This window comes from Bombus affinis, chromosome 15, assembly GCF_024516045.1.
Source record: "Bombus affinis isolate iyBomAffi1 chromosome 15, iyBomAffi1.2, whole genome shotgun sequence".
NCBI lineage: Eukaryota > Metazoa > Arthropoda > Insecta > Hymenoptera > Apidae > Bombus > Bombus affinis.
Window position 1 is genome coordinate 5,852,726 of NC_066358.1, and position 24,847 is coordinate 5,877,572.

At 35.3% G+C, this 24,847-nt stretch overlaps 4 protein-coding genes across 14 annotated transcripts; 2 read left to right on the plus strand and 2 right to left on the minus strand.

The window, feature by feature from the left end:
- The first annotated feature begins 273 nt into the window (after positions 1-273).
- On the plus strand, positions 274-6,345 carry LOC126924898 (signal peptide peptidase-like 3). 5 transcript variants are annotated; one of them, XM_050739869.1, is made up of 7 exons: positions 274-661; positions 1,279-1,343; positions 1,421-1,566; positions 1,681-1,994; positions 2,081-2,424; positions 2,493-2,918; positions 2,991-6,345. In XM_050739869.1, exons 3-7 carry the CDS (start codon positions 1,541-1,543, stop codon positions 3,057-3,059), a joined length of 1,179 nt encoding a protein of 392 aa, XP_050595826.1. In that variant the 5' UTR covers positions 274-661; positions 1,279-1,343; positions 1,421-1,540; the 3' UTR covers positions 3,060-6,345. The 5 variants fall into 5 exon arrangements, with proteins under 5 accessions (XP_050595826.1, XP_050595823.1, XP_050595822.1 ...); XM_050739866.1 differs by having other exon boundaries at positions 276-708; positions 1,421-1,569; XM_050739865.1 differs by having other exon boundaries at positions 276-661; positions 1,421-1,569.
- On the minus strand, positions 5,734-9,117 carry LOC126924899 (calcium release-activated calcium channel protein 1-like). Of its 2 annotated transcripts, XM_050739871.1 has the most exons (3): positions 8,568-9,117; positions 7,632-8,473; positions 5,734-7,010 (listed from the first exon to the last, which is right to left on the minus strand). In XM_050739871.1, exons 2-3 carry the CDS (start codon positions 8,202-8,204, stop codon positions 6,519-6,521), a joined length of 1,065 nt encoding a protein of 354 aa, XP_050595828.1. In that variant the 5' UTR covers positions 8,205-8,473; positions 8,568-9,117; the 3' UTR covers positions 5,734-6,518. The 2 variants fall into 2 exon arrangements, with proteins under 2 accessions (XP_050595828.1, XP_050595827.1); XM_050739870.1 differs by having other exon boundaries at positions 7,632-9,117.
- Positions 9,118-11,359: 2,242 nt separating this feature from the next.
- On the plus strand, positions 11,360-24,744 carry LOC126924901 (homeobox protein 10-like). Of its 6 annotated transcripts, XR_007713748.1 has the most exons (6): positions 11,362-12,059; positions 12,388-12,629; positions 12,726-12,992; positions 13,117-13,349; positions 14,243-14,380; positions 14,459-14,619. XR_007713748.1 is itself a non-coding variant. In XM_050739878.1 (5 exons), the coding sequence occupies exons 1-4, from the start codon at positions 12,054-12,056 to the stop codon at positions 13,334-13,336; spliced, it is 735 nt and encodes a 244-aa protein (XP_050595835.1). In that variant the 5' UTR covers positions 11,362-12,053; the 3' UTR covers positions 13,337-13,349; positions 23,357-24,744. The 6 variants fall into 6 exon arrangements, 5 of the variants coding, with proteins under 5 accessions (XP_050595836.1, XP_050595835.1, XP_050595834.1 ...); XM_050739878.1 differs by lacking the exons at positions 14,243-14,380; positions 14,459-14,619 and adding an exon at positions 23,357-24,744; XM_050739877.1 differs by lacking the exons at positions 14,243-14,380; positions 14,459-14,619 and adding an exon at positions 22,903-23,259.
- Positions 14,096-23,781, minus strand: LOC126924888 (fatty acid synthase-like). The gene is made up of 19 exons (XM_050739840.1): positions 23,578-23,781; positions 23,268-23,518; positions 22,908-23,139; positions 22,278-22,696; positions 21,772-22,065; positions 21,501-21,708; positions 21,259-21,419; positions 20,869-21,186; positions 20,168-20,673; positions 19,609-19,913; positions 18,872-19,270; positions 17,671-18,701; positions 17,353-17,597; positions 16,573-17,269; positions 15,676-16,507; positions 15,123-15,595; positions 14,801-15,055; positions 14,466-14,720; positions 14,096-14,389 (listed from the first exon to the last, which is right to left on the minus strand). The coding sequence occupies exons 1-19, from the start codon at positions 23,759-23,761 to the stop codon at positions 14,198-14,200; spliced, it is 7,257 nt and encodes a 2,418-aa protein (XP_050595797.1). The 5' UTR covers positions 23,762-23,781; the 3' UTR covers positions 14,096-14,197.
- Positions 24,745-24,847: the final 103 nt, after the last annotated feature.

Consider the following 24,847-nt stretch of genomic DNA (forward strand, 5'->3'; position numbering starts at 1 on the left):
CAAGATTTATATATATATATATAAATACATATGCTTTACTGACGTAATGTAAATTTTCTTGAAATTATCAAGAAAAAGGTAAAATGTACAATAAAAATCCCCGTTATAACTCAATACTTAAAAATTATAAATAACAACTAATGTAAATTTACGATACTTTCTTTTAAATTAAATATACTCTTTGCAATTAAAGGAATATAATCATTCTTTCACTATATTATAATATACGAAATATATAACTATTACATAATGAAACACAGTTTCGTGCGTCGACTGTTGCATGTTTCAACGTGAAATTCATTATTGGAAGATAATATCAGAAATTCGTCGAAAATACCTTTTATACATTAAAAAAAAGTGTTGCTTATTTAAAATAAACGAAACGGAAATACATGCTGCTTGCTACTGCCTTACTATTGCAGATATCAATTTGTTAAAGTTAATGCATTTCGAACACCCAGTAGAGAATCTTGACGCAGCTCTGCGCCTGTCAACCAACAGTTGACCTGTGTAGTTAACTGTGGTAGTTGACCGATCGCGCGCTAATATACTTTTCTCGTGTTTTCGTATTCTCTCGTGACTTTTACTCGTTATCACGGAAATCGTGAATACATGAGGTGATGAGAGAACGTACAAAAGGGCCAAACTTCGGACCGCCCAGGTGAGATGTCTGGGTCTCTAAAATATCGCATCGAGACATAATCTGGGGTAAGGGAGTAGCAACCTCTTGGGGCCACAGCTAGTCACGTGACCCTTCTGTTTACCAAAATGGTGTACATCTATGTTTTACAAATAATTTTCATTTCTTTCTAATATTTGTTCCATTCACTTATGATATATTCAATGAGATGGCAGTGGAATTGCAGTAAGCTTACTGCTAGCGTTAACATCTCGTAAAAGGGCAATCGTAGCTGATATTACACTTGCACCGCGTTTGGTTGTTACAAACGAGTGTAGCGAAAGTTTGAAAGTAGCTGTACGAAAGTGTCTTCCGCGTCTAATATCTCGGTGGTTTTTACTGATGTACGTGAATTATTCTGAGTTATTGCGAGCATTCCGAGCGTGTTTTCTCACGATGCGATCACTGCCATATTAGTTAACGACTCTTCGAAAACTCATAAAACTCATTGACCTATTGAATTACTATTTTTTTTTTTGCGTTCCCATTTTAGATGACTGGACTCTGTATCTTTATGTAATTACCTTGGTAGTAACTTTGATTGTTTTATTTCGTCGTTTAATATCACTGATGTTGTATTTTTGTTTTATTTTTTAAAGGGGGTGACCGAAGTTATACAAGGCCTAATTTCATTACTGACAATGTTGAATGCACAGCGTTGCAGGTACAGCAGCTATATATTATATGTATTTCTGTTTTGGTGATTTTTATGTTGTAAATGTTAACGTGTTATATTTATAGTGATTACAGATGATCTCTGATGTAGGTTAGTGCAAGCAGAAAGCACTTTCAAATAGGACATCTAAATGCCAGAAGGTGTCCTAGCATAGCGTTTCATGCTTTGGCCAGGCATTTTTAAAGATGGCCACGTATCAAGTTGACTATCAGTGGTTAGTCTTACAATTAATATTTATTTTAGAATCAAAATATTATTAAGTAATAAACTAAGTATTACTTGATTGAAGTTAATACTGGTGTTCAACGGTCATTTACCATTTTAGGGCTTATACCATAATGGATTCATCTAGGATATCCACTTTCCTAATATCAATTTTATTGATAGTCTATGGCAGTTTCCGATCTCTAAACATGGAACAGGAAGCTAGAGAAAGAGAAAAAGAAAAGGAACGTGGTAATTTATTGACTGGAATTTTGAGTAACAGCAGCACAGCAAATGCAGATGGTGCTAATGGAAGAGTTCAAACACTAAATACAATGCATGCTCTTTGTCTACCTCTTGGTGCTTCCATTTCTCTACTCGTCATGTTTTTCTTTTTTGATAGCATGCAAATGCTTGTAGCAATCTGTACAGCAAGTAAGTTTCATAGACTGATAGATTTTATGATTGTTATTATTATTCATATAAAAAACAGCATCTAATCAGGGATATTTATTTTGCAGTCGTAGCTGCAGTTGCATTGGCATTTCTTCTTTTGCCCATGTGTCAATATATCATTAGACCATGTTCGGATGGTAATAAAATATCCTTTGGTGTCTGTGGAAGGTTTACTGGTGCAGAATTACTTTCATTTTCATTGAGTGTGAGTATAGTATGCATTTGGGTACTGACTGGGCATTGGCTACTCATGGATGCAATGGGTATGGGACTTTGTGTAGCATTCATTGCATTTATTCGATTACCTAGTCTAAAGGTATCCACCATACTCTTAACTGGATTACTCATTTATGATGTCTTCTGGGTTTTCTTTTCATCTTATATATTCAGCACAAACGTAATGGTTAAGGTAAGTTTCAACAAATTTGCGATAAATGAACGTTTGTATTAAAGTGTTTTATGTATTATTATTTACAGGTAGCAACTAGACCAGCAGATAATCCAGTGAATCTTGTGGCTAGAAGGTTGCACTTAGGCGGTGTAGCAAGAGAAGCACCAAAACTTCCTTTACCTGGGAAATTAGTGTTTCCATCGATGCATCAAGCAGGACATTTTTCAATGTTAGGTCTTGGCGATGTCGTTATGCCAGGCCTGCTGCTCTGCTTCGTTTTACGATATGACGCGTACAAAAAGACTCAATTGTTACCCGGTGGTTGTGAAACAGGAGTTCCACCGCCACGACACATCAATCGCATTAGTTATTTTCATTGTTCACTCATCGGTTATTTTCTTGGTTTACTTACTGCTACTGTAAGCTCTGAGGTGTTCAAAGCTGCGCAACCTGCCTTATTGTACCTTGTGCCCTTTACTTTATTGCCATTGCTCACAATGGCATATTTGAAGGTATTTTTACTTAGTACTTCTAATTTCTTTTTATGTAAACGACGTGAATTGTAACGGATGTGGTATTTACAGGGAGATTTACGTCGAATGTGGAGCGAACCATTCATATCTCAACAACCTTCCAAACACATGGAAGTTTGACAACAGTCATGGGTTTGTGTATATTACACATTATGGGAGGAAAGCTACTAATAGAATCCCATTGTCACTTATCATAACGTCCTTATTTTTATCAATGTCATTTAATGTAAGTAATTTTTTTTTACACATGCGTCTTTTAATGCCACAATGCAAATTACGATTTAATACATGGGAAACGTAAAGGTATACTACACTACGACATTGATTTAATATGATATTAAAAATACAATACAAATTACGACAAAGTTTTTTTATTAAAGTGACAGATAAAGCAATTTTCGGAAAGCGTATTTAAAATACTGTCTATTATCAATATGTCATTGGTATTCATTTTGTGTCTTAAATTCGATGTTGAGTAAATGAATGAATTATGTATAATAGATAAAGTAAATGGTAAGGTAATATACCGTTTACTAATTACTCTTTCATAGTTTAGTAAATACGTAAAAACGTGTTCTGAAATTCACTTAAAAAAAAAACGGATAGGTATCTTTTTCTTTTTTTAGTTTTACAATGGCTTTACTATACAAATTTTTAATATTTCATAATACACAATTTTTGTATTCCTTCTTTTTTACACTAAACCAATAACACATATACATATTAATAATTTTGCTATAACTCTGTTATAAATGTGTGTGATATTCTCTACGCAGAAAGGTTCTTTTTAATTTATTGTTCAATCAATATCAAACTAATTGTATGTAACGTGTAGTTATGGATAGAGTAATTTAATAATTATTCGACGATTTCCATGAAAATCTAGTGAACGTATGTGTGTAGGTTGTGACTTTCTTTTACTTGGAGCTAGCATTGAACAGAGCATTCTCTACACAAACGTGTATATAAATTTTGGTTTTTATAAACTTAAGAACAAAAATTTACAGTTCGTTATTAGGATAAACAGCAAGCATTTCAACTTGCCAAACATCTTGCTAACTTTGTACAGCACGATGTAAAATTGCAAACAATTTTTAGGGAAATGAAAAGTGGATGTTGTAGAATTTTATTGTCAACAGAAAAAAAAAAAAAAAAAATGAGCAAATTGCGTATTTGTGTCTTGATTTTCAAGGACTATTTCGTGATAAGAAAGAAGGATTTATGATGGAAAAATAGAGTGTTTTAACTAAGCTCTTGCTATGGATGGGCACCAGAAAGACTTTATATGTTTATTTAGAAACAAGACTGAAGGAGAGAGAGTAAATTGTATGAAAGCCAACATATTTAGAGGTTTCTCAAAAAGATATAATTAATCAATCTTTTTTGTTCAATTTTTCTCAATTTATAATACTATAGATTGATATGATACAACATAGTATGATATATAATACAATATTACGCAATGTGTCACAAAGTAAATTAATTGCTTTCATAATTCCTATTATTTACCGTAGATTACGAAGGAATCTAGAATCTAAAAGATGTTAGTTGTTTACTGTTTGTTTTTATAATACTTTATTCATCACATTCTAAAGATTACGAACGAATTACATATATGTATATTTGAATTTTGGTCTGTGAATATATTTTATGGATAAGAATATTTTAAGGAAAGCGATACGTTTTTTAATCTGTAATGTAATCTGTTTTACACCTAGAATGGTATAATATGATGATAGGTACAGTATATCATCGGGTACAGAAATACAATATCTTGTACACTTGTATATTGAGATAGAAAGTAAACTCTAAACTGTAACGTGGACGAAGGAAAAAAGAAAAGAATATTATACTTGCAATCTTGTTCATTAGAAAAATTTCGATATTTCATTTTTCTTTTAAGTATTTTGTCCTTACATTTATAAGGTTAATAGATTAATGTTAAATTAATATAGATTAATGTACAAACACTAATAATTCTAAACTTTAAAAAAAAGAACAAAAGATTATTTGCATATGTGATTGTTTTTATTTTTCTCTCTTGCTTGTGTTAATGTGGATGAAAGGAATTTAAGCAATTTATACGATATATTAAATATTACACTGATAAAATACTCCTTTTTATACAATCTAATTAGTTTTTGTATAAAATTGTGATTCTTCCTATACTTTATTCGTTTACCTGTCCATAGCACAAGCAATTTATTCTCATTCATTACTCGTCTAGATGAAGTAATCTTTGGATGAGTCGTACAGAAGAAATATCTACATATTTCTCTCATAAGATATAAGGATATAAGTGACAAAGTATATTTTAACTACTTCCGTTGTAAACATAAAAGAAGAAGACTTGAGATCATCCATAATCTGGATGAGTTTAACTCCGTTCTATTAAAGTTCAGAAAGCTTAAAACTCATTTTATGGTTTGTTCTTCTTTCTATTTCTTCTTTTTTTCTTTTATCTACAATATAGGGTTAATGTTTTCATAATGTACATTTTGAGTTCTTTTATTTCATTGAATGTACATACATACTATGTTATGTTAACTCTATGCATTAATTTTGTATCGTTAATTTTTCGTTCACTTTGTAATCAAAGATGCGATTTATTGAATAAAATTTTGTTTCAACAAATTTAAGTAGTTAGTTAAACACTTTAGTTGAAAAGAGAAAAAACCATGATGTATATCTTTATATAGAGATATCGCGCAATAATAAAATGTGTTTCAATGCTTTCGTTATTAGGGCTGCATCAATAAATTACTTTTTCATATAGGGAAATGATTGTATCATGTTCTTGCTTTAATTCTCTTCTTTAATTCGTATTGCTTTTTTTGTACAAACAGAATTTAACGCATAACAATATAGAAAATATCGATCGATAAGATTATAACTTAGTTTATGGCGAAAATGAAAGATGTGTAAAATTATATTTTTTCCTTTTTTATAAACTTACGTAACGAGCCACGTTTTAATTAACGAGAGTCTTCAAGTCTGATGGATTATTTATTTTGACTAGGATAACAAGTTTCAGAATGGGAAGCATGTACATAAATAACATACTTGACTGTCCTTCAGTTTTCCCACAAACTAAGTGACAAAAAAATGACATATATTATATATATATATATTATATATATACATATTAGTGATACGATGTATGAAATAAAAAGCAAGGTAAATGAGAAAAATACATTTAAAAGAAGAAATCGGGAATTATAAGTCATAAATAGAATATAATTAAATGCTAAAATAATATAGCTAATATACTTATAAGAGCACTTTGCTTGTACTGTTGCAATTCTCGACTTGCATGTGTACAGCTATGTACATTTTTATATATAATAAAAAAACACGATCGCGCCTCGCGCGTGTTCGTGTTGAATAAGTAAAGTTATTGAATAAACTTAAATGTGTTCTTTTTCCATCACTGTTTACGTGTATTCGGATATATATCATTAAGTACAATTACGATACTACGGAATGAGACGCGAGTAAATAACGTACAGTCTGGGGCATATTTTAGGAGGCAAGGACTCAACGATCAATGAACGTCGATGGCAATCTTTTACAGAATCGTCACACGCTGCTCTGTCTCATCGTCACGTTATCTAAATTTCTCTTGATGCTTTCCAGCTCGTTCATATCAGATACCGAGGACTCGCATTTGTATACAACTAACGAATGATAGAAGTGAACGGCGAAGGCAATGAACACTATAAGGACCGGGATAACTATAATCGTACTGGCAGTGGCGGCCGTGAACGAGTAATCCCAGAATTTCACCCAGCACAGTATAGCCACCTCCACTAAGAATAGAAATAATCCTAACACCGTAGAAAATGCCCAAGCCAACTCGATGAAGCCGCGCATTCTCTCATGAGGGGATTCCGTGACAAGCCGAGATACCTGAAGTTTACTGATGGCCTCGATATTGGGCAATAAATACGTGCTTATCATTAAAGCAAAGATGTGTACTGATACTAGGACGGTTGTGCAAACAGCGAACATCACAAACAGCCACTCCGGCACCGCGGTTGGCTCGTTTATTTGCAGCTCAACCATAGCTACCTGGAAAGATAAAAAAAAGGCAAATGAAAGTTACATCGGATTTTATTACCGGCCAATAAAAACAAGTATCTTCCGAGAAATGTTGCTGTCAGCTGGTTTATACGATTCGTACGTTTATACGCGCGATTACGAATGAGATCACAGATTCGACGCTATTTGCGAAACCCATTGTAAAATCAATTATGCCTACGTCAAGCCGAGGTGTATTGTTAAAGAAAGTGATATTTGTCTTATGTAATCATAGACGAGACTGAAGATTACACGGAATTGTCGTCCACTTCTGTCTAATGATTTTCAGGAAACGTTGTGTAACCCGTCGTGGGTTTTCTGATTATACAAACACAGATTTTCTTGAAATATTTACTTGCTTGAAATGTTTAGCAACACGCATTTTGAAATTTATTATAATGATATTCCCCCTTCTGTCACGAAAATTCACTGATTAAAATCAATAAACGTTTCTGTCGTCGGATCGATATCTAATATTTGTGCGCATCGGCAATTAGGATCATCAAGGGCCACGTGTGGATGGTTAATGGCGTGATTAATCACCACTGCATAAACAGTCGTCCAAGGAATTTTAATAGACGATTATATACTATGACGAGATATGGCGCTCACCATAGCGAAACCGCTTAATAACTCTGACGTTGTTGCAGTTGCTTTCAATTTAGCTCTGCTCATGTGAAGTCTCCTCCATGAGAGACCCTCAGGACCATCTTGTTCTTCCGTCTGCTGTGAGGAAGATGTTGGAGGCACAGGTGACCCCACACACGTACAACAACATGTGTATGGCATATTATTTACCGAGGTATGACTATTTGATAATGGGAAACTACCCATAGATCTCATATCTAAAGCTACATAACGACTATTCCTGTTCCTTGGCGATAGAACTAATTCACTCTGAGACGGGCATAAGGAGGAGCTCTTGGAGTAACAGGGATAACCGGATTCGCTCGTCTGTTTGGGCAAATAAGCCAGAGAAGTCGGTTTGATTCTTTGTGTACCGTAAGACAATTGGATGAGATCAATCTGAGTCGCCTTGCTTGATTTACTGGCTATTTCTTCGGTGCTCCTCTGGATGGAAACTGTGTTGCTCTTGCCATACCTCTCGCCCGATGTTTTTTCGACCTGCATCAAAAGACTGTTCCTGTTTGAAGACTCTTTTTCGGTTAAGTTATTGTTCGGCATAATTTCTTATTTGTCCCTCGTTTCCCGTTTCGCTAAACTCCCCGTATCGTTTGTTACAAATGCTGTTTGCCGCCTCGTCGCAAAACCAAGTCAAAGAATCCTTACACGGTTTTCACGAACGTCCATCGTTATCATTGTTTCCTTTCCAATGGATTGAGTCACAGCAACGTGCATACATTTACACAATCACCGCGCGACTATCGTGCATTTCAGTTCTTCCACCGCATTCCATATCTGTTGCCCGATCACCGCCGAATTTAGGATTCCTCCTGCAACCAGCGAATTAAACGAAACGTAGAGAGTCCATATCGAATCGAACGATCACTCGTCGATACCATACTGTATACTCTCACGACACTGAACTGTTAATTACATCCGTTCCGGGTGGCAGGCGCGCACACATTTCCCAAGACATTATTTAGAAAGCCATTAAAGCGCAAACGGAGCGGTGCTCGTTTCGCAGGGCGAGCAGGACCAGGTAGCAAGCAGCCGCGAGTCTCTATGGTCGAATACATACTAATCGAAACGCGGCGGTTGCATCGCCGTTCAAGCACACATGACGTATTCGTCTGAATCATAACAATAGTATTAATTGCCTCGGAACCATATCGGCTACATAATAACCGGCTACACGGCCTTAACATACGTGAGCTCGCTCTGTGTCTTGTACGTCTCTACTTTCTCACGTGTCTCCACTGAAAGATGCGACCACGGGCAATGACGCTTGTTTTTTTGCCGTTGCAATGATGATACGGTAAGCGAGGGAGTATCTGGCCAGGTATCGAGACGCCACCGTGTATCACCGGCACAACAATGTAATTAATCATGCCGCAAAAAGGGAAATCCCTCCTCGTAATTCTCACGTAGCGCGCAGTTGACCACTCATTTTATATCTTATTTTTAAATGGAAGTTTATTTGTCTCGATCATCAGGGTGATTTGTTTCCTGTTCAATCATCCTCTCCTTGACACGATTAAAAGTTATTCAACGTAGAGGCGTACGTGTAAATAGTTCGAGTGATTTACAATTAGAAATATTGGTTCGTTCGAGCGATAATTAATTATATAACTCACTTTGGATATTTATATATAGCCGCGGTACGATCAAAGGATATACATGAAAATCTTACGGTACTCGATTTTATTGCTGTTAGAATTTTCCTATAACGAAAAAATATTTCAGAGGAATTTTAAAATTCGTTGGAATCGATTACATGAGATATGCATTTTATGCTTGTAAATTGCACGAGGCATATTTTTCGCGTGTTTGTATGTAGATAAGTGATGTATTATAAAAGTGGATTCATAGAAACGCGAGCCAATCGAGAATCGCTGTGGAAAATCCGCTTTCAATCCTGACTGCACGGCGAAGGATGAGACGGGAACTTTATTTATGAAAGGTTATTCTTGAGGAAACGCATACGAACCGATACGATCGTCATTGAGTTGTGAACGAACGACAGCCGATATCAATCAGGCTAGGAATCAGGAATGCATTAATTGTATTTTCAATTTCCATATCATTCAAATAAAAGGTCGTTTATACCAATTGACCATTTTACACAGTTCAAAATTATTCCATGGTTACTATGCATTTCTTTATTTGTATTCTGTGCAGCAGGTAAACGACGATGCAAAACAGGTTTCAAGGAGTCGTGCGTGAATTTGTGCCATCGACGATTTACAAGAAAAGTTTTATCTACTCATGGCCTCATTTGCATAATTGTACGCTCAAAGTTAACGTGAACTAGACGAATTGGAAAAACCTAATTGGATTATTTTTATTTTTTCAAAAGGGTCAATATATTTCTAAGTATATTTTAACAAATAATTATTGAATATATTTGTTTATCGATGAGGAAACAATGTTTGTAATTAAAAGATATAAGTTTACATATATTTCAAAGTTAACGAGAACTAATCGAGCTGGAAGAATCCTGATTAGATTATTTTCACTTTCTATGCGAGGTTTAATATCTTTATCAATATCTTCCTACAAATATTTTTCGAATTTTTTTGAAGATAAAGGAATGATGTTTATAAGTAAGAGAAATAAGATTGGAGATTTATATTATCTTGAGTCAACTGTTTCTAGGAAGGTTTACGGAGCCGAGACTGAGGCCTGGATAAAAGGAGAATAATGATAGACGGAGCAATTTTTTCTTATTTCGCGCACCGAACTTTCACAGCTAAACAGGTTTTATACTACTGTCAAATTAAGATCCAGCAGGTAGATTTTCGGTTCTATCCATGACAAAAACTTAAAGTATATAATTAACGTTATAACGTCACGTCTCTTATACAGGATGTTCATGCAGATATTTCTATTGTAGTAAAAATGACAATGCATAATTTTTGATTGATGACTGTAATTTGCGAAGAATGTTGTTATTTCCGACTTTTTCTTATTTTAAAATATCGATGAAATATAATGTTAAGAAGTTATTCAAATGTGAATTATTTACAAAATAAAATTACAATTAATTCATAGAATGAATAATTTTTTTGAGTTTACAGCGAGATAACATAATTCTTTTACAGTCTTGCGAGTGTGGTTGCAGTTTCTAAGGCGCCAGTGATGTGTATTATTGCGCATTTAATAACACGTGTTTTCTTTACACTTGTCAGATACTTATACATTCTCAAAGTATTCTAAAGTTGCCAAATTATATTTATAATACTATAAAAATATATTATCTCTGAACCAAAAGTTCTATTTGAAGGCTTCGTCAAAAGTTTACGAAGCTGTAAATTGATATTTTGTATTTTTAAACTACTGTGAATCAAATCAAAAGTATTCAAAGAGCTAATTATTCATTAAACTGAGACCATCTTTAACATTTATTATACATTTAAGATGGCTATTCATACTGCGTACTAATTTTTTACTAGATATATGTTTGCAATAAATATTTTGTAACTCTTATATACATTTTCAGATTGGTTCCAAATTCTACTAATTATAGTTATAACAATCGTGTTTTATTACAATGTGAATGAAATTTCAAAATATTTTATACATCACACACACACACACATATATAGAAGTTTTATATCATCACTATTCAAATATTTTTGCGAACTACTTTATTTAAGATAAATTTCCAATTTTTTATAAGTTTTGTCTACACACGAGAATATTCGAGAGTTTTGTAAAAACATATTTCGCCGCGACGAGTTCGCGCATGCGCGAACATCTTACTACAGGTCAAATTCGTAGTTTAAAGCTTAGAATCCATGCGTATGGTTAAGTAAAGCAGCGAATGAGTAGTATTGTTTTGCGGTGAAGTTGATCTTGAAATTTATGTATGCACAGAATTCCTAGAAACTCTTGCGTGGATTTATACAGTGAAGATAGAGTCACGCGGATTATTTATTAAATACTATATGGACCATAGGTACCACCATCTGTTCTATCAATTCTATCGTGACATTTCGAGACGAAAACAAACAATTAGTTCTGTGCGATCTTTCTCGAATAGCGTGTCGCGTATTATAGAGCGCACGTTGTAGATAAATATATCGTTGAGTGTAATATTTCAATTTCCATCACTCTCGGTTTAGTACGCATTTACGTATCGTTATACATATTACAGTAAGTGCCGTGCATTTCCTGATTAACGGCAAGTGAACAATAGAGGTTAGCGTCTGAAAAATAGTTCAAGGATTCACATTGTGTGACGAAGTGTCTTCTAACGTATTTTATCATACTCTTTTTTCACGAGACTTGCGCCAAAAACGTATATGTTACACAACGCCGATGCTTTTGTGAGATTCTTCATAAGCACTGCCTGTGAAGACGTACACTCGAAGGCCAAAGCACGTTCTCTTGAGTTCTCGGTGGTTCAAAATGACAGTAGGCAATTTACTATTTACAAATTTTACATATTGATTTAATCAAATCCAAACAAAATACTCTATGAAAAAAGCATTTTATTTTCATTCAAAATTCCTTTGAATCTTGTTAATATGATATTTACATATGAAAACAGTCCAAAGCTACTACCCATCGCAAATACTGTTATTTTTGTAACAGATAAAATTAAATATTCAGGGAATTGTTATGTTATAAATTTTTGAAAACAAATTGTTGTACTTGAGATTGTTTGTTGATTATAGTTAATACTTAAAAGTATGCAGCAGTATCTAAGTAGTATGAAATCTATTTTCCTACTCCGGTTCAGAATGCAATGGGAGGAACGAATCTCCATACACCTTCATCCATATTTCAACATATGATGAATCAGCAAAATACTTCACAACAACCAGAGACATGGATGCAAATACCACAGGTGCCTCCAATGTCTATACCATGGAGTGTACCATCTCTCCAACAACCAGAATTAGTCAGATTTACCGGAGGACCAAGTTTCGAATCAATTCTTCATCAGAAGAGAAAACTTGAGACCTGCGATCTGCTAGATATGTAAGTAATTTATATAATGGTATATATTATAGAAAAACCTTTCCATTTTTTCAGTTTGATATGTAATGGATAATGTAATGTAATGGATGATTACAGGAGACAAACGAAACAGTTTATAACAGAAGAAAAAATGGCTGCACATTTTAAAGGTTTACATATTAGTTCCAATTATCAACAGTCTTCAGTGCCATCAACTTCAACAGCTGACTCACAACCAGTTAATCCTAGGGAGTTGAATATGGAACTAGAATTGGATACAGCTAATGCAGATCAAATCAAAACTGGACCCAGGCTAGTTCTTTCAGAGGAACTGAAGAGAATCCAACATGAACCAATCCTTCCAAATTCCCTGTTATCCAAATTGTGAGTATACATATTTCAATTAAATTAATTTAAATTAAATCAAATATTTTGTTTCTTTCATTATGATGCAATTTCTGTTAGTAAATAAGATAAAGTGTGAAGGTTTACAGTTTTTCTCTTTCAGGGAAAGGCCCTCCATGGCTTTAGTCCTTTGGGAACCACCGAGCAAACATCTTCGTATATTTCCAACTAGAGATACACCAACTCCGATTCCTAATACGTCTGACGATAATAATAACAACGATAATAACAACAATAATAATAATAACAACAACGAAGCGATTGCTGATTTGAATCAGACGATATCGAGCAATTCATCAATTTTCGAGCCAATGGAATTATGAAGGCAATTCGTTAGTAAGTTACTTTTACATCTTTGTATATCGTTAGCAAACAAAGAACGCGATATCGAGTTGTATTATGTACGAAAGTTAAAAGAAACGAAAGTTATACATTATATTTTTTATCGGACTCCACATGTTTGTGTAATGTTGTACAAAGTACTTGGAATGAAGTCTTTCTATAACATGGAACTATTCTCTATTAGTTAACTAATTATTTAGTTATTTGAGACATATGTATGTATCAATTACTATATAAAGATAAAGGCTAAACATCAAGTTCCTTTCGTATAATATGATTTGTGTGTGAAAATTGATTAAAAATAAAAAGAAATATAAAAATAGGATTCTTTAATAAATACGTTCATGGATTTAATGTGAAACTCAGTATTATTGTAATTATTATTAACACAGCATAAGTGTATGATTATTATTAATTTTACGCTATCATCTGTGCTTTTTTGTGTATGCAGTATGTTGCGTTTGATTGCGATTAAAATTGTAGTACGATAAAAATACAATACATATAAAAAAGAAAAGAAAATAAAAAACATAAAAGAATGCGCAAAAACAGGGATAAAATAGAAAAAAAGATTATTCGTAATAAGGTAGCTTTATTTCTACACTATGTGTATGTTACACGTGTATAATGTTAAGGTTGTGTGAAACATAATTCAATTTACTGTATGGGTGATACGTAGATCGTTTGTCGTACGAATGAATTTACTGTGTTTCTGAATGTATGATGATTTTGCATAAAGATATGACAACATTTCATTAATATTGAGTTTTTCATTCATTTGTAATGAATGGAAAGTATGGAATGATAGATATCTTTGAAGAATGAATCATTCTTACTCATTTTTACGATAACCCCATAAAATTTTCATTCTTTCCATGTAATTCCAGTTCAGAACTTGCGAAATTTAGAGTCTCTTTGAATGTTTTCGCATCTTCTAAAGGTTCGCCGTTAATTGCTGCTGCGGTAATCTTATCATCCAATATGGAAATGTGATTTCCTTCGATCTTGTGTATTTCTACTTTTCCGTGAGTTAACTGAACAAGAAAAATAGTTTCATTATATTTATTCACAAGTCGGCTACTAATACTGTTTAATATTATTAGATATTACCTTCTGCAAACCGTAATCTGAATCTGGAAGTATCACAGCTGGCGTCGTTGGTACCAGTAACCTGATAGGCGTTCTAAGAGGCGGTACAGAAGAGGGATCGTATTTATCTAATACACAAAGACGGTTATAAATAAATGATATAATTTTCTTTTGAGTTTCTGCCGAATAGACCTTATGAATTTCGTCGGTTGTGTATTTGGTTACTAGATCCAACTTTTCATTCCAATTACTACAATTTTTCAGTTTTAATGCGATCTATGAGAACGAATTAGTTATTAATTATTAATTAGACCTAAACTTTGCAGTGGCCGACTAGTACTGAAAAGATATTTCACCTCTGTGATGATTGGCGTTTTGATGACATTCAATATTTCAATCAGAAATGTATTCTGATATTCGTCTTCCGTAGGCGATGCAAGGTGCTCTGATTTTATGGCCTTCATATAATCGGGAGATCCGTCTATTAATATGAGTTGACCTATTAGTATGTAAGGTTCTAATCTCCTTGTTAATTCTATGGCTATCAGTGATCCATATGAATAGCCAACGATTGTGAAATCTCTGCGACCTTTACTCCTTGCTAAAACATACTGAAAAAGAAAGAGGAATATTATATTCTTTTATACTGTGAAATCTTTCTTTTTTTTTAAAACATACTGGTAAAAGACGTTCAGCCATTTCCTCCACTGAGTCATTAATGTTGTATATTCCTAATTGCAAACAAGTGGCAGGGAATTTTAATTTTGATGCTAATTCAGCAAAAATCGCAGCAGATCCTTCAATACCCGGTATAAGAAATATTTCATTTCTTTTTTCACCACATTTAACTGGAAGCTCTACGCAATACTGTCCATCTAGTACGGAAACGTTCAAGGTCTTCATCAGCAATCTCATGCCAATCATTTTTTCTGTCTTTGTCGTTGTTTTTTTGATTTGTTTTGTTTGCTTCTTTGTATCTTTTGCAGACATTTCTACAAGCTTGGCAATGTTCAAGACTCTAATATCTTGTGCAGTTAGAAACACCTCAAAGTCTCTTTCTAGTGTCTGTTTGATCTCCACAGCCATCATGGAATCCATGCCCAGCTCAGCCAAAGAAGAATTCTGACTCACGGTCTTCATATCCTTTATATCTATAATAAAAGAATAATCTCATTGCATGAAAATTGAACTACAAGTAAACTTACATGACACATATATAAAGAATACTTACTCATAATATTCATCACTGCTTCAAGAACATTACTAACTTCATTAGCACTAGGTACTTTCTCTGCAACCACCATGCTAGCCACAATTGGTCTATTCTGACACATGAACTTGTCTAATTCTTCTAAACATGAGGATATTTTCTGAGGCAAGGTTCCACCGATCACCAGCTGGTGTTTATTCTCCAGCATTTCTGCAGCAATACCCACATCCCCCACAGCGCCCCATTGAATGGCCATGCCAGGAAGACCTTGTTCCACTCTTCTTTCGCAAATCCTCTCTAATACCGCGTTTCCCATACCATAATTAGATTGACCAGCAGTTCCTCTTCCACATGACAAAGAAGAAAACACCACAAAATGTCGAAGATTTGGACAAATCTTCCTAGAAAGTTCGTCCAGCTTTCTGGTGATTCTGGCTTTGGGTTTCATGCTTTCTTCGAATGATTCCATAGTTTGGTTTACCATCAGACAGTCCTTCAGCAGAGCTGCCAGGTTGAAGATACCATCCACAGGCGCCTGTTTTTCTGCTGATTTCAAGATAAACTCGCAGTCATCCGTTTCTGATGCGTCTACACCAGAAATTATAAGGACTTTCGCTCCATAGGATTTCCAGATATCTATCCTTAATTTCTGATAGCCTGTTTTGATTCCGCTTCGAGTAACTATTACCAGGTTTCTGGCACCGCGTAGGACTAACCAGTCTGCAAGTTCTAGACCTAATCCTCCTAAACCACCTATGATTACGTAACTCTTGTTACTCGTAGCATTGAAGCGAGGGTAAGCAAGAATTGGTGTATTCAAAGGTGCTTTCTCATCTGCTATCTTAATCAGAATCTGTAAACGATTGGGTAATACTTATTTACGAGATATCAATTATAGGGGACAAATAATATTTATACCTTTCCAATGTGTTTGCCTCCCGCCATATACCTGAAAGCTTCTTCTAACTGGTTCTTTTCAAAGCATTTTCTTGCCAAAGGCTTGATACATTTTCGGTTCACCTGGGCATTAAGAAAATGATGTACTTCTTCCCTTATATGAGGTAAGGTACCATGGATCATGGCATCAAGCATGATTCCATGAAAGCTAATCTCTTTCAAAAACACTTCCATTCCAAGTTGATTATTGACAGACATGTCGAATTTACCGATTTCCAAGAAACGTCCACGATAACCTAGGCAACGAATCGATGCCTGGAGCTTGTCTTCAGCCAAGGAATTTAGAACTATGTCTACTCCCTTTCCATGTGTCTGTTTCATTATCATCTGTTCGAAGCTGGTATCTCTGGAATTTCCAATGTGATCATCATCTATACTGGGGAACGTTTCTCTGATATATTTCCGTTTTTCAGGTGTTCCTACTGTCGTGAACACTTCACATCCTTCAGCGAGGGCCACGTTGATAGCAGCTTGACCTACTGCACCGCTTCCACCGTGGATCAACACCTTCTCACCTTTCCTTAATTTTCCAAAGTAGTAAAAGGCGTAGAAAACGGTAAAGTAGGCAGACGGAACAGTTGCTGCGTCTTCTAGGGACCATTCGTCTGGCACTGGCCACAGGGTGAATTTATGGGGAGTAACCAGGTTTGATATACCCCTGAAGATGTAATTAATCTATCAAATTAGCAGAAGACCTATGTTACTGACGTGTAAGGTTCCGATATTTGAGGTATATCTTACTTGCTCTCGACAAAACCCATCACGCGTTTTCCATTAGAGTCGATTCCACTGAACTCAAAACCAATCAGGCAATCGCTCATTTCTCGCTTCTTCACTATAGTTTCCGCCATCAATTTTCCAGTGGCCAACATCACATCTCTGAAGTTCAACGAAGAGTATATTACTTTGACGATGTTATCCTGACACTTTTCATTCGGTTGTATCCAACCCTCGAACCACTGGATGGAACTCAAGTCTCCTCTGACCTATTGCATAACTCTTTTAAATTTTGAAAGATTACAAATTTTTCGTTTTAAATAACAAGAAATATTTACGTACCCTTAAATTGGCATAGCCATGAGAAGTCAAAGTTGGCCGCAGCTCTGGATAAGGCACGTGTTTGTAGGTTCCCCAGATTTTCCCTGGTCTTAAGACATTATAGCTAATGTCTATATCAAGCTGCTTGGAGTAGAATGGATCTTTCAGTGAAAACTTGGGAGCGTTCTCGTCTTGGATTATCACAGTTTTCACGATCTCACCATTGGGCTCTCTTCTTAAACACTTAACTAATCCTAGGACACCATTCTCCATATCTCCTTCTGCGACTAGTATCAATCTTACCGTCTCATTACTATTTTTATCTTTTTCATTGTTCAAGACTTTCTTCACATCTTCCAGCCAGGTGAATTCATTGTTGTTCACGTATATTACTTCTGTCTTCTGAGGTGGCTTCTCTGCTTTCTTCAGGAGCAACAGAGTTTGATTCTTGAAACTCTTCTCCAGTACAACATTCAGATCGCAAGCTTCAAGATAAGAGAAAGTATCTTTATTGACAACACTTTCTCGAAGCAGGATAAATCCATGACCCATTGTTGCAGCTAGAAGTTGTTCCAGAATGTCAGTCGATTTATTGGATAGAATATTATGAGCAGCTGCTATGAAGATACTGGCATCCTCCGGCAATTTCTTTGGTGTTATTACTGTAATATTTTCAGGAAGCAATAACTTTTCGCCTCGTTCTGATTCTGCGGCAAGTGTCAAATTCGGACGAATCATGGGTATGTTACTTAATACTTTCATAAAGATTGGAGTGAGGGTTTCTTCAGTTGGTACTTTCTCCTCCTGATCGATCACTTCGAGGATCTTTGGCGTGTTTATAATGTGACTCTCCAACGCAATCTGCGTAGACAAGATGATCATTTCTTCTAATGATGTTTGTGCTTTGTCACGATTGGCTATAAATTTATATTCTTCCAAAACGGGGACAGACATTAATCTTCTATGCTGAATCGCGTTGGCCTTTATTCCATGGATTTCGATTCCGCCAGATACTACGACGTCGTAGTCATTGTACACTGAGATTGGGATTTCTATAAAACAAAGTTTTATTATTTATTATAACTCGTTATGACTCGGATGTTTATGCAGTTCTATATTTTTATATCGTAAGCGTTTCTTATCAGAGCGCCATCCGAGGTACTCAATAATATTGTACAAGTATTTCTAACGTTTCCAAATTTGTTTAAACTTTTAAAATTACCATTATTATCTTCGGTAAGGTTCCGAATCTTTTCGTTATGAACTTTCACATCAATTACTAGCTTCCTAATAGCTGTTGGTACATAAAGTGCTCTGGTATCGAGATTCAATATCTTCATCTGTAACATATTATCCATAAACACGGCCCAGTTCTTCATCCAAGCGATACGTCCCCTGGTTCCCTTGAGTGAAGCGCTCTTCAGCGAACGGAACGGTCCAGTATATTGGTAACCACGAAGTTTTAACTCCTTATAGATATCCTTGCTGGTCAGAACTTCCTCATCCTCAATTTCAGTCAAGAATTTGGCTGGAATCTTCTCCTGCGCAGGATTCGTTTGTACACGAATTGATCCTGTCACTACTGTCGTGGATCCTTCTGATATTTCGAATTTTCCAGATCCTGAAAATGTTTTACATTATCTGCAATCTGCTGAATGCAATTAAACAAGCTCTAAGATGATCTGGAAAAAGTGGACTTATCGATTTCAGGTACAAAATGTGGCTAAAGTATCACGCATATAGTAAATTAGGGATTATAATATGTAGCTCGGAATTTTCCCAGATCTTTTTAAAGCTCAAAACAATAAGAAATTAGGCAGAGAATTGAAGACCCTTTATGCAAACCACGTTTGTGAAAAACGATATTGTCGGCGGAGGGTTAATTCTTTGCTCTCATTTTACTTCCTTCTTTACATCACTAATGCCTCAGAATTAAAAACCGAATAAAAAGATGTATACCTCTTTGAACCATGACAGTTAATGAAATAGAACCGGATTCGGGCATGTTTGTTGCACGTTCGAATTTCACATTCTCAAAAACCACTGATACTTCGTCGTAAAGTGCTCCTTGCAACAAACTAACCGTCTCCCAGACCATAATAAGGTAACCTGTGGCTGGGACTAAGTTTCTTCCGTCGATCACATGATGCATTATATATTCGTAGTTCTCATCTTTCAGAGCTACCTCAATCATTCGCTCTGCTGTGGTAATCCTCTGACGTTGAGTATACACTGGTACGAACCAGTCTTCAGAATGCTCCCATCTGAAATTTGACAACAATTTTAGATCTATGTTGCGATCTTTATTTCTTTTTAAAAAGACCTAAAAAAAAGCCAAGTCGTTTGGCCCAATTTTAAAGAAAGTCATTCATTTTCAAAAAGTGTTGTAATAGTTTTGAAAGTTATTGTATTTCCAAAAATATTCAAAATCTTTTTGCTTGTTGAAACAAGAGTGAAGTTAGGACGTACAAATCTGGAAACTTAGTTATATATATGTATGTTATTTTATTATATTCACCTAATGTAAGGAGAGACCATGGAAGTGCCCCGACTAACAGGAAACTCTACATGCGGATAAATATTCGCAAGTTGTGGCTGTAGACCAACGTCGTATAATTTTCCAAGGGCTTGCAACAAGCATTCGGCATTGTCTTTATGGCCTCTCTGAGTCAGTGCAATATTCGTTACAGACTGACTTAAGGATCTCTTTAAAATTGCCTGTAGCAGACCATGAGGTGCAATTTCTATGGTTATAGCATCAGATGGAATCATTGTCGCTGTTTCCGCGAATAGGACAGAGCTCAACAGGTTATTGGTGTGGTATTCGGCGGAAGAATACTTGGCAGCTTCCGTGTACCATTGACTGCGTGGTACGGAAGTGCTCACCCACTTGGAACTTCTTGCTTGTGGCTTGGGAATCACTTTCTTCAGATATGATAATAATCTTGGTCCTGCGTCCGCGATGTAGCGACTGTGATACGCTATGTTGCTGCATGCTACTTCCTTTGCAAAGATCTTGTTGGCCTGGAAGAATCACAGAGAAAACTCAATTTGTAGATTTTGAGCCCTTCATATTACTAGTATTGCAATACTACATTGCAATACTACTAATATTGCAATAATACTAATATTGCATACTACAGTTCTACAAGAAATCAAAGGATTATTTTCTGAAGAATTGTTATTGACTTTCACAGAATCATATCCTTCAAAACAAACCTGTAACTGGGCAACGAATTGCTTCATGGACTCAGCTGGGCCACTAATGGTGCAACTATCGGAACTGTTATGGCAAGCAACCTCTATATCCGATGGACACATATCTTTGATCTCTTCATATCCAAGACCAACTGCTGCCATAGATCCTCGAATCATTTTGGTCTCGATAGACGCTAAACCTCTCGAATATGCTGCAAGCACCATTTGCTCGGCCGTAAAGCATCCATCCGCATAAGCACAGCCAAGTTCTCCGACAGAGTGACCGATTATATTATCCGGTTCGATACCCACGGATGTTAATAGATCCACGAGACCAATCTGAAGAAACATCACTCGTTACTACTGCGCGAGAGTTGGAAATCATTTTTCGAAGAATTACAATCGTTTTACCTGAATAACGGCGATCCCAACGAACGAGTTCAAAATATTATCGAACGTCTTCTTATCCTTGCTGGTGATGATATTAACGATATCGATGCCATGTGGTTTTAATACCGCGTCACATTTCTGAATGGCCTTCGCGAAGATGGGGAATCTCATCAATGATTCACCTTTTATATTTCAAAATGATTAATTATTTCTTTAATTATTTCCTTGCAAATTGTTTAAGTTGTTAACGTTTCTATATGTACCCATGCCAGGCCACTGTGATCCCATTCCAGAGAACACAAACCAAATTGGTCTCTTCATGCCAGAGTACTCTTGGATGTCCCTTGGTGGTTTCTCTGATGTTTTAGATCCAACTATTGTGTACCCTCTAAATAGATGGCCAGTTATATTTTCGGAGTGAATATCGTGCAAAAGTCGAATGTACTCCACGTCCACTGGTATACTTTCGATCTGGGAAAGTAATCGTTATATTTTCCTAGAATTTTCTACTATTTTATACTTCAATTTACTTACATGATTGAGGAGAGTTTCTACCGCTTCTTGTGTACGTCCTGATACTACTACTAATCTAGGCAAATCGTCGGAGGGTGCACCATTATTCACTTTCTCCTTCGTGTAGGATTTTAATAAGACGTGAGCGTTGGCCCCACCGAAACCGAACGAATTTATTCCTACGTAACCACCATTCCATGGGGTTGGTTCTGTAACTACTTCGACCTTTCCTTCGTCGAAGCACGTCACGCCTTTCATGGGACTTTTGAAGTTTATATTTGGTGGGATCAAGCCACTTTCCATCGCAATAATGATCTTAAAATATTTATTTGTAATTATATTTGACTTTTATATATTACTATTTTATTATATTCTCATCTTGCCATTAGCATTGCTCTTATATACTATTTTTATTCATTTAACTTGAAGAATATCTTAAAATTCTATACTTTTACTCTATCATCTCTAGTCCATTTTTAAAGAAAAGTTTCAACATTTTTAGAGAATTTCCAACAAGAGTCTCATACCTTGGCTACTGAACAGAGACCACTGGCGGGTTCAGTATGACCCATATTCGACTTAATCGAACCGATTTTGAGAGGAGTGGTTCTGTTCTGGCAGAAGACTTTGTCAATGGCATTCAATTCTTCAGGATCACCGACGCTAGTTCCGGTACCATGAGCCTCCAAAAAAGCCAGTTCATTAGGAGATATCTTGCACTCTTTGTAGAAGTCTGTCAGAAGCATTTTCTGGACGTTACTGGCAGGGAATGTGATTCCTTGTTCCTTGTAGCCATCGCAGTTGCTTTTCGTGTAGACGACCTGTGCGTAAATTCTCTTTGCGTTTTTCGCCTTCTGTAAAATGATCACGCTGATAGCCTCACTGCGGACGTACCCATTCGCTCTTGCGTCGAAGGATTTGCAATGACAGTCAGTGGACAATACACCTGATATTAGATATCAATTTATTACCACGAGACTCCATCCATATGCATATAAATGCCTCATTGTGAAGAATATCCAAATTACCGTAATTAATGAGAATCTAATGAATGCGACTGATAATGCGCTTGATTAAAACAAATTTGACGAATTCCATCTCTTGTTGAGATTACGCAAGTGAAGACTTATTGATTTAATAAAATTATTATAGTTTACCGAGACGAGCGAACTGAAGAGATACGTAGGGATGAAGACAAAGATTGGATGCTCCAACGATCACAGTGTCGCATACTCCAGTTCGTATCAATCTGTAAGCTTGGTCCAATGCGACTAAGCTAGAACTGCAAGCTGTATCAATCGCGTAAGATGGACCATGTAAACCAAAAAAATAGGAGATCCTGTTGGCCAACATGGCTCTGCTGCATCCAGTAATACCAAAACCATTCGCCTGAAATATATTTGGAGTAGAAGCATATTCAGGAAATAATTTTGCAGGACTATTAGCTTTTAATATTTACAAAGTATTTATAAAACATTAGGGAACTATAATTTACGAATGACGCCAAAATCGTTTACTTGTAATTTTTCGTAAAACCAAGTCTTCTCTGACTCGCTGATACAAGATCCTATAACAACTGCCGTATTGGTTCCTTTGAGTTGTCTAGGATTTATTCCTGCATCGACGATGGCTTCGTACGCATTCTCCAGCAAAATCCGACACATAGGATCCAACGTATGAGCTTGTTTGTAATGAACGCCGAAGAAGATAGCGTCGAACTTGGATAAGCCAGACAGCTTACCACCAGCCTTTGGAATTTCCGCATGATCTGCCAATGTACAAGGTTTCATCGACATTCTGAATGGCTCTAAGTTAAGTCACACTTACCTTGTCTCCATCTTGAATAGTTTTCCGTGATAAGGTCTACTTTGTTCATCAAATTGTTTTTCAGCTCTATTATATTGTTACTTTCCGGAAACCTCCCAGAGATGCCAGTAATCACCACTTCTTCTCCTGGTTCCGTCACCGCGTAGTTCACCTTCAACGGATCTACTCGTGCGTTGCAAGACATCCTTGTTTTCTCTTTACACTTTACTTATAAATTTTTTTTTCTTCAATTGTTTGATTATCTTTATATCTTCTTTCAATTTTGTTCAGTCAGTCGTGCATATATTAATGAAGTGTTCTCGAGTAATCAGTCAGTATCAATATTGTCACCAAGACCATGGATACAATTGAAGACTGAAGAAACAGAGAAAGGCTTCTTATAACAGACTTTCCCCTCCATGTGGTAATTCGAATTCTCTTCTGAATATTCCTGAAGTTAATCTGTATAACGATTACCGGTCGAAATGACCCCTGAAAATCTAATGGACTGAATTTCGTTGCCCAAAGAGCTCGACGAATTAAAAAATATAATATGCAATAAGATATATCTAGTAGTGATATTGATGTTCATTTTTATAATAAGAAGGTTGACGGATAAGAAAAAAGGAATTAATAAGAGTTTATTCACTTCGTTACTTATTTGATATAAATCATTCGAGAATATTACGTTTTTATAATGAATTTTTGTAATTAATCAATATGCAATATTAAAAATTGTTTCTTCTTTTACGAAAAATCTTCTTGTTTTATTAATAACAACATGGAAGATAGGAACATAATAAGTAATTAACTATTTATGCTATCAACTGTTTATTCTTTTCGTTTTATAAGGAAACAATAGATGTAACATTTTTTGCTTTATATTATTTTATTGAATTATGTATGATCTATTTTGTAGTAATAGAACAAAATGGATCATACATAATTCAATTAGGGGGCACAAGCAGGATGTACAGTAATGCGATATCCGGCCACCCTTGACATTTATAGTATTGAAATAATGAATATTCACGGAGAAGAGTGGCAACTGTTCAATCCACCACTTACAATGACACATTCATTTATATAGTATTTAATATATTTTCTGTCGTATATATATATAATATATAATATCGATATAATATTGTAATTTTGGCATCAATAAAATTATATTAGGTTGTCCCAAAAGTTTCTTTCATTTAATAAGGAAATAATAGATGCACAACATTTTTTGTTTTGTATTATGTTATTGAATTATGTATGCATACATAATATGTTACAAGATGTGCAA

Bases quoted from the DNA above. Each gene is read 5' to 3' on its own strand.
- LOC126924898 (XM_050739866.1), top strand. From the start codon at position 1,541: ATGGCCACGTATCAAGTTGACTATCAGTG. The intron at 1,995-2,080 runs GTAAGTTTCATA...TTTATTTTGCAG, and splicing joins TGTAGCAATCTGTACAGCAA to TCGTAGCTGCAGTTGCATTG. The intron at 2,919-2,990 runs GTATTTTTACTT...TGGTATTTACAG, and splicing joins TCACAATGGCATATTTGAAG to GGAGATTTACGTCGAATGTG.
- LOC126924899 (XM_050739871.1), bottom strand. From the start codon at position 8,204: ATGCCGAACAATAACTTAACCGAAAAAGAGTCTTCAAACAGGAACAGT. The intron at 7,011-7,631 runs GTGAGCGCCATA...TTATCTTTCCAG, and splicing joins TATTAAGCGGTTTCGCTATG to GTAGCTATGGTTGAGCTGCA.
- LOC126924901 (XM_050739878.1), top strand. The intron at 12,630-12,725 runs GTAAGTAATTTA...GGATGATTACAG, and splicing joins ACCTGCGATCTGCTAGATAT to GAGACAAACGAAACAGTTTA. The intron at 12,993-13,116 runs GTGAGTATACAT...TTTCTCTTTCAG, and splicing joins AATTCCCTGTTATCCAAATT to GGAAAGGCCCTCCATGGCTT.
- LOC126924888 (XM_050739840.1), bottom strand. From the start codon at position 23,761: ATGTCTTGCAACGCACGAGTAGATCCGTTGAAGGTGAACTACGCGGTG. The intron at 21,187-21,258 runs GTAAAACGATTG...ATGTTTCTTCAG, and splicing joins TTGGGATCGCCGTTATTCAG to ATTGGTCTCGTGGATCTATT. The intron at 19,271-19,608 runs GTATACATCTTT...AAACATTTTCAG, and splicing joins AACTGTCATGGTTCAAAGAG to GATCTGGAAAATTCGAAATA.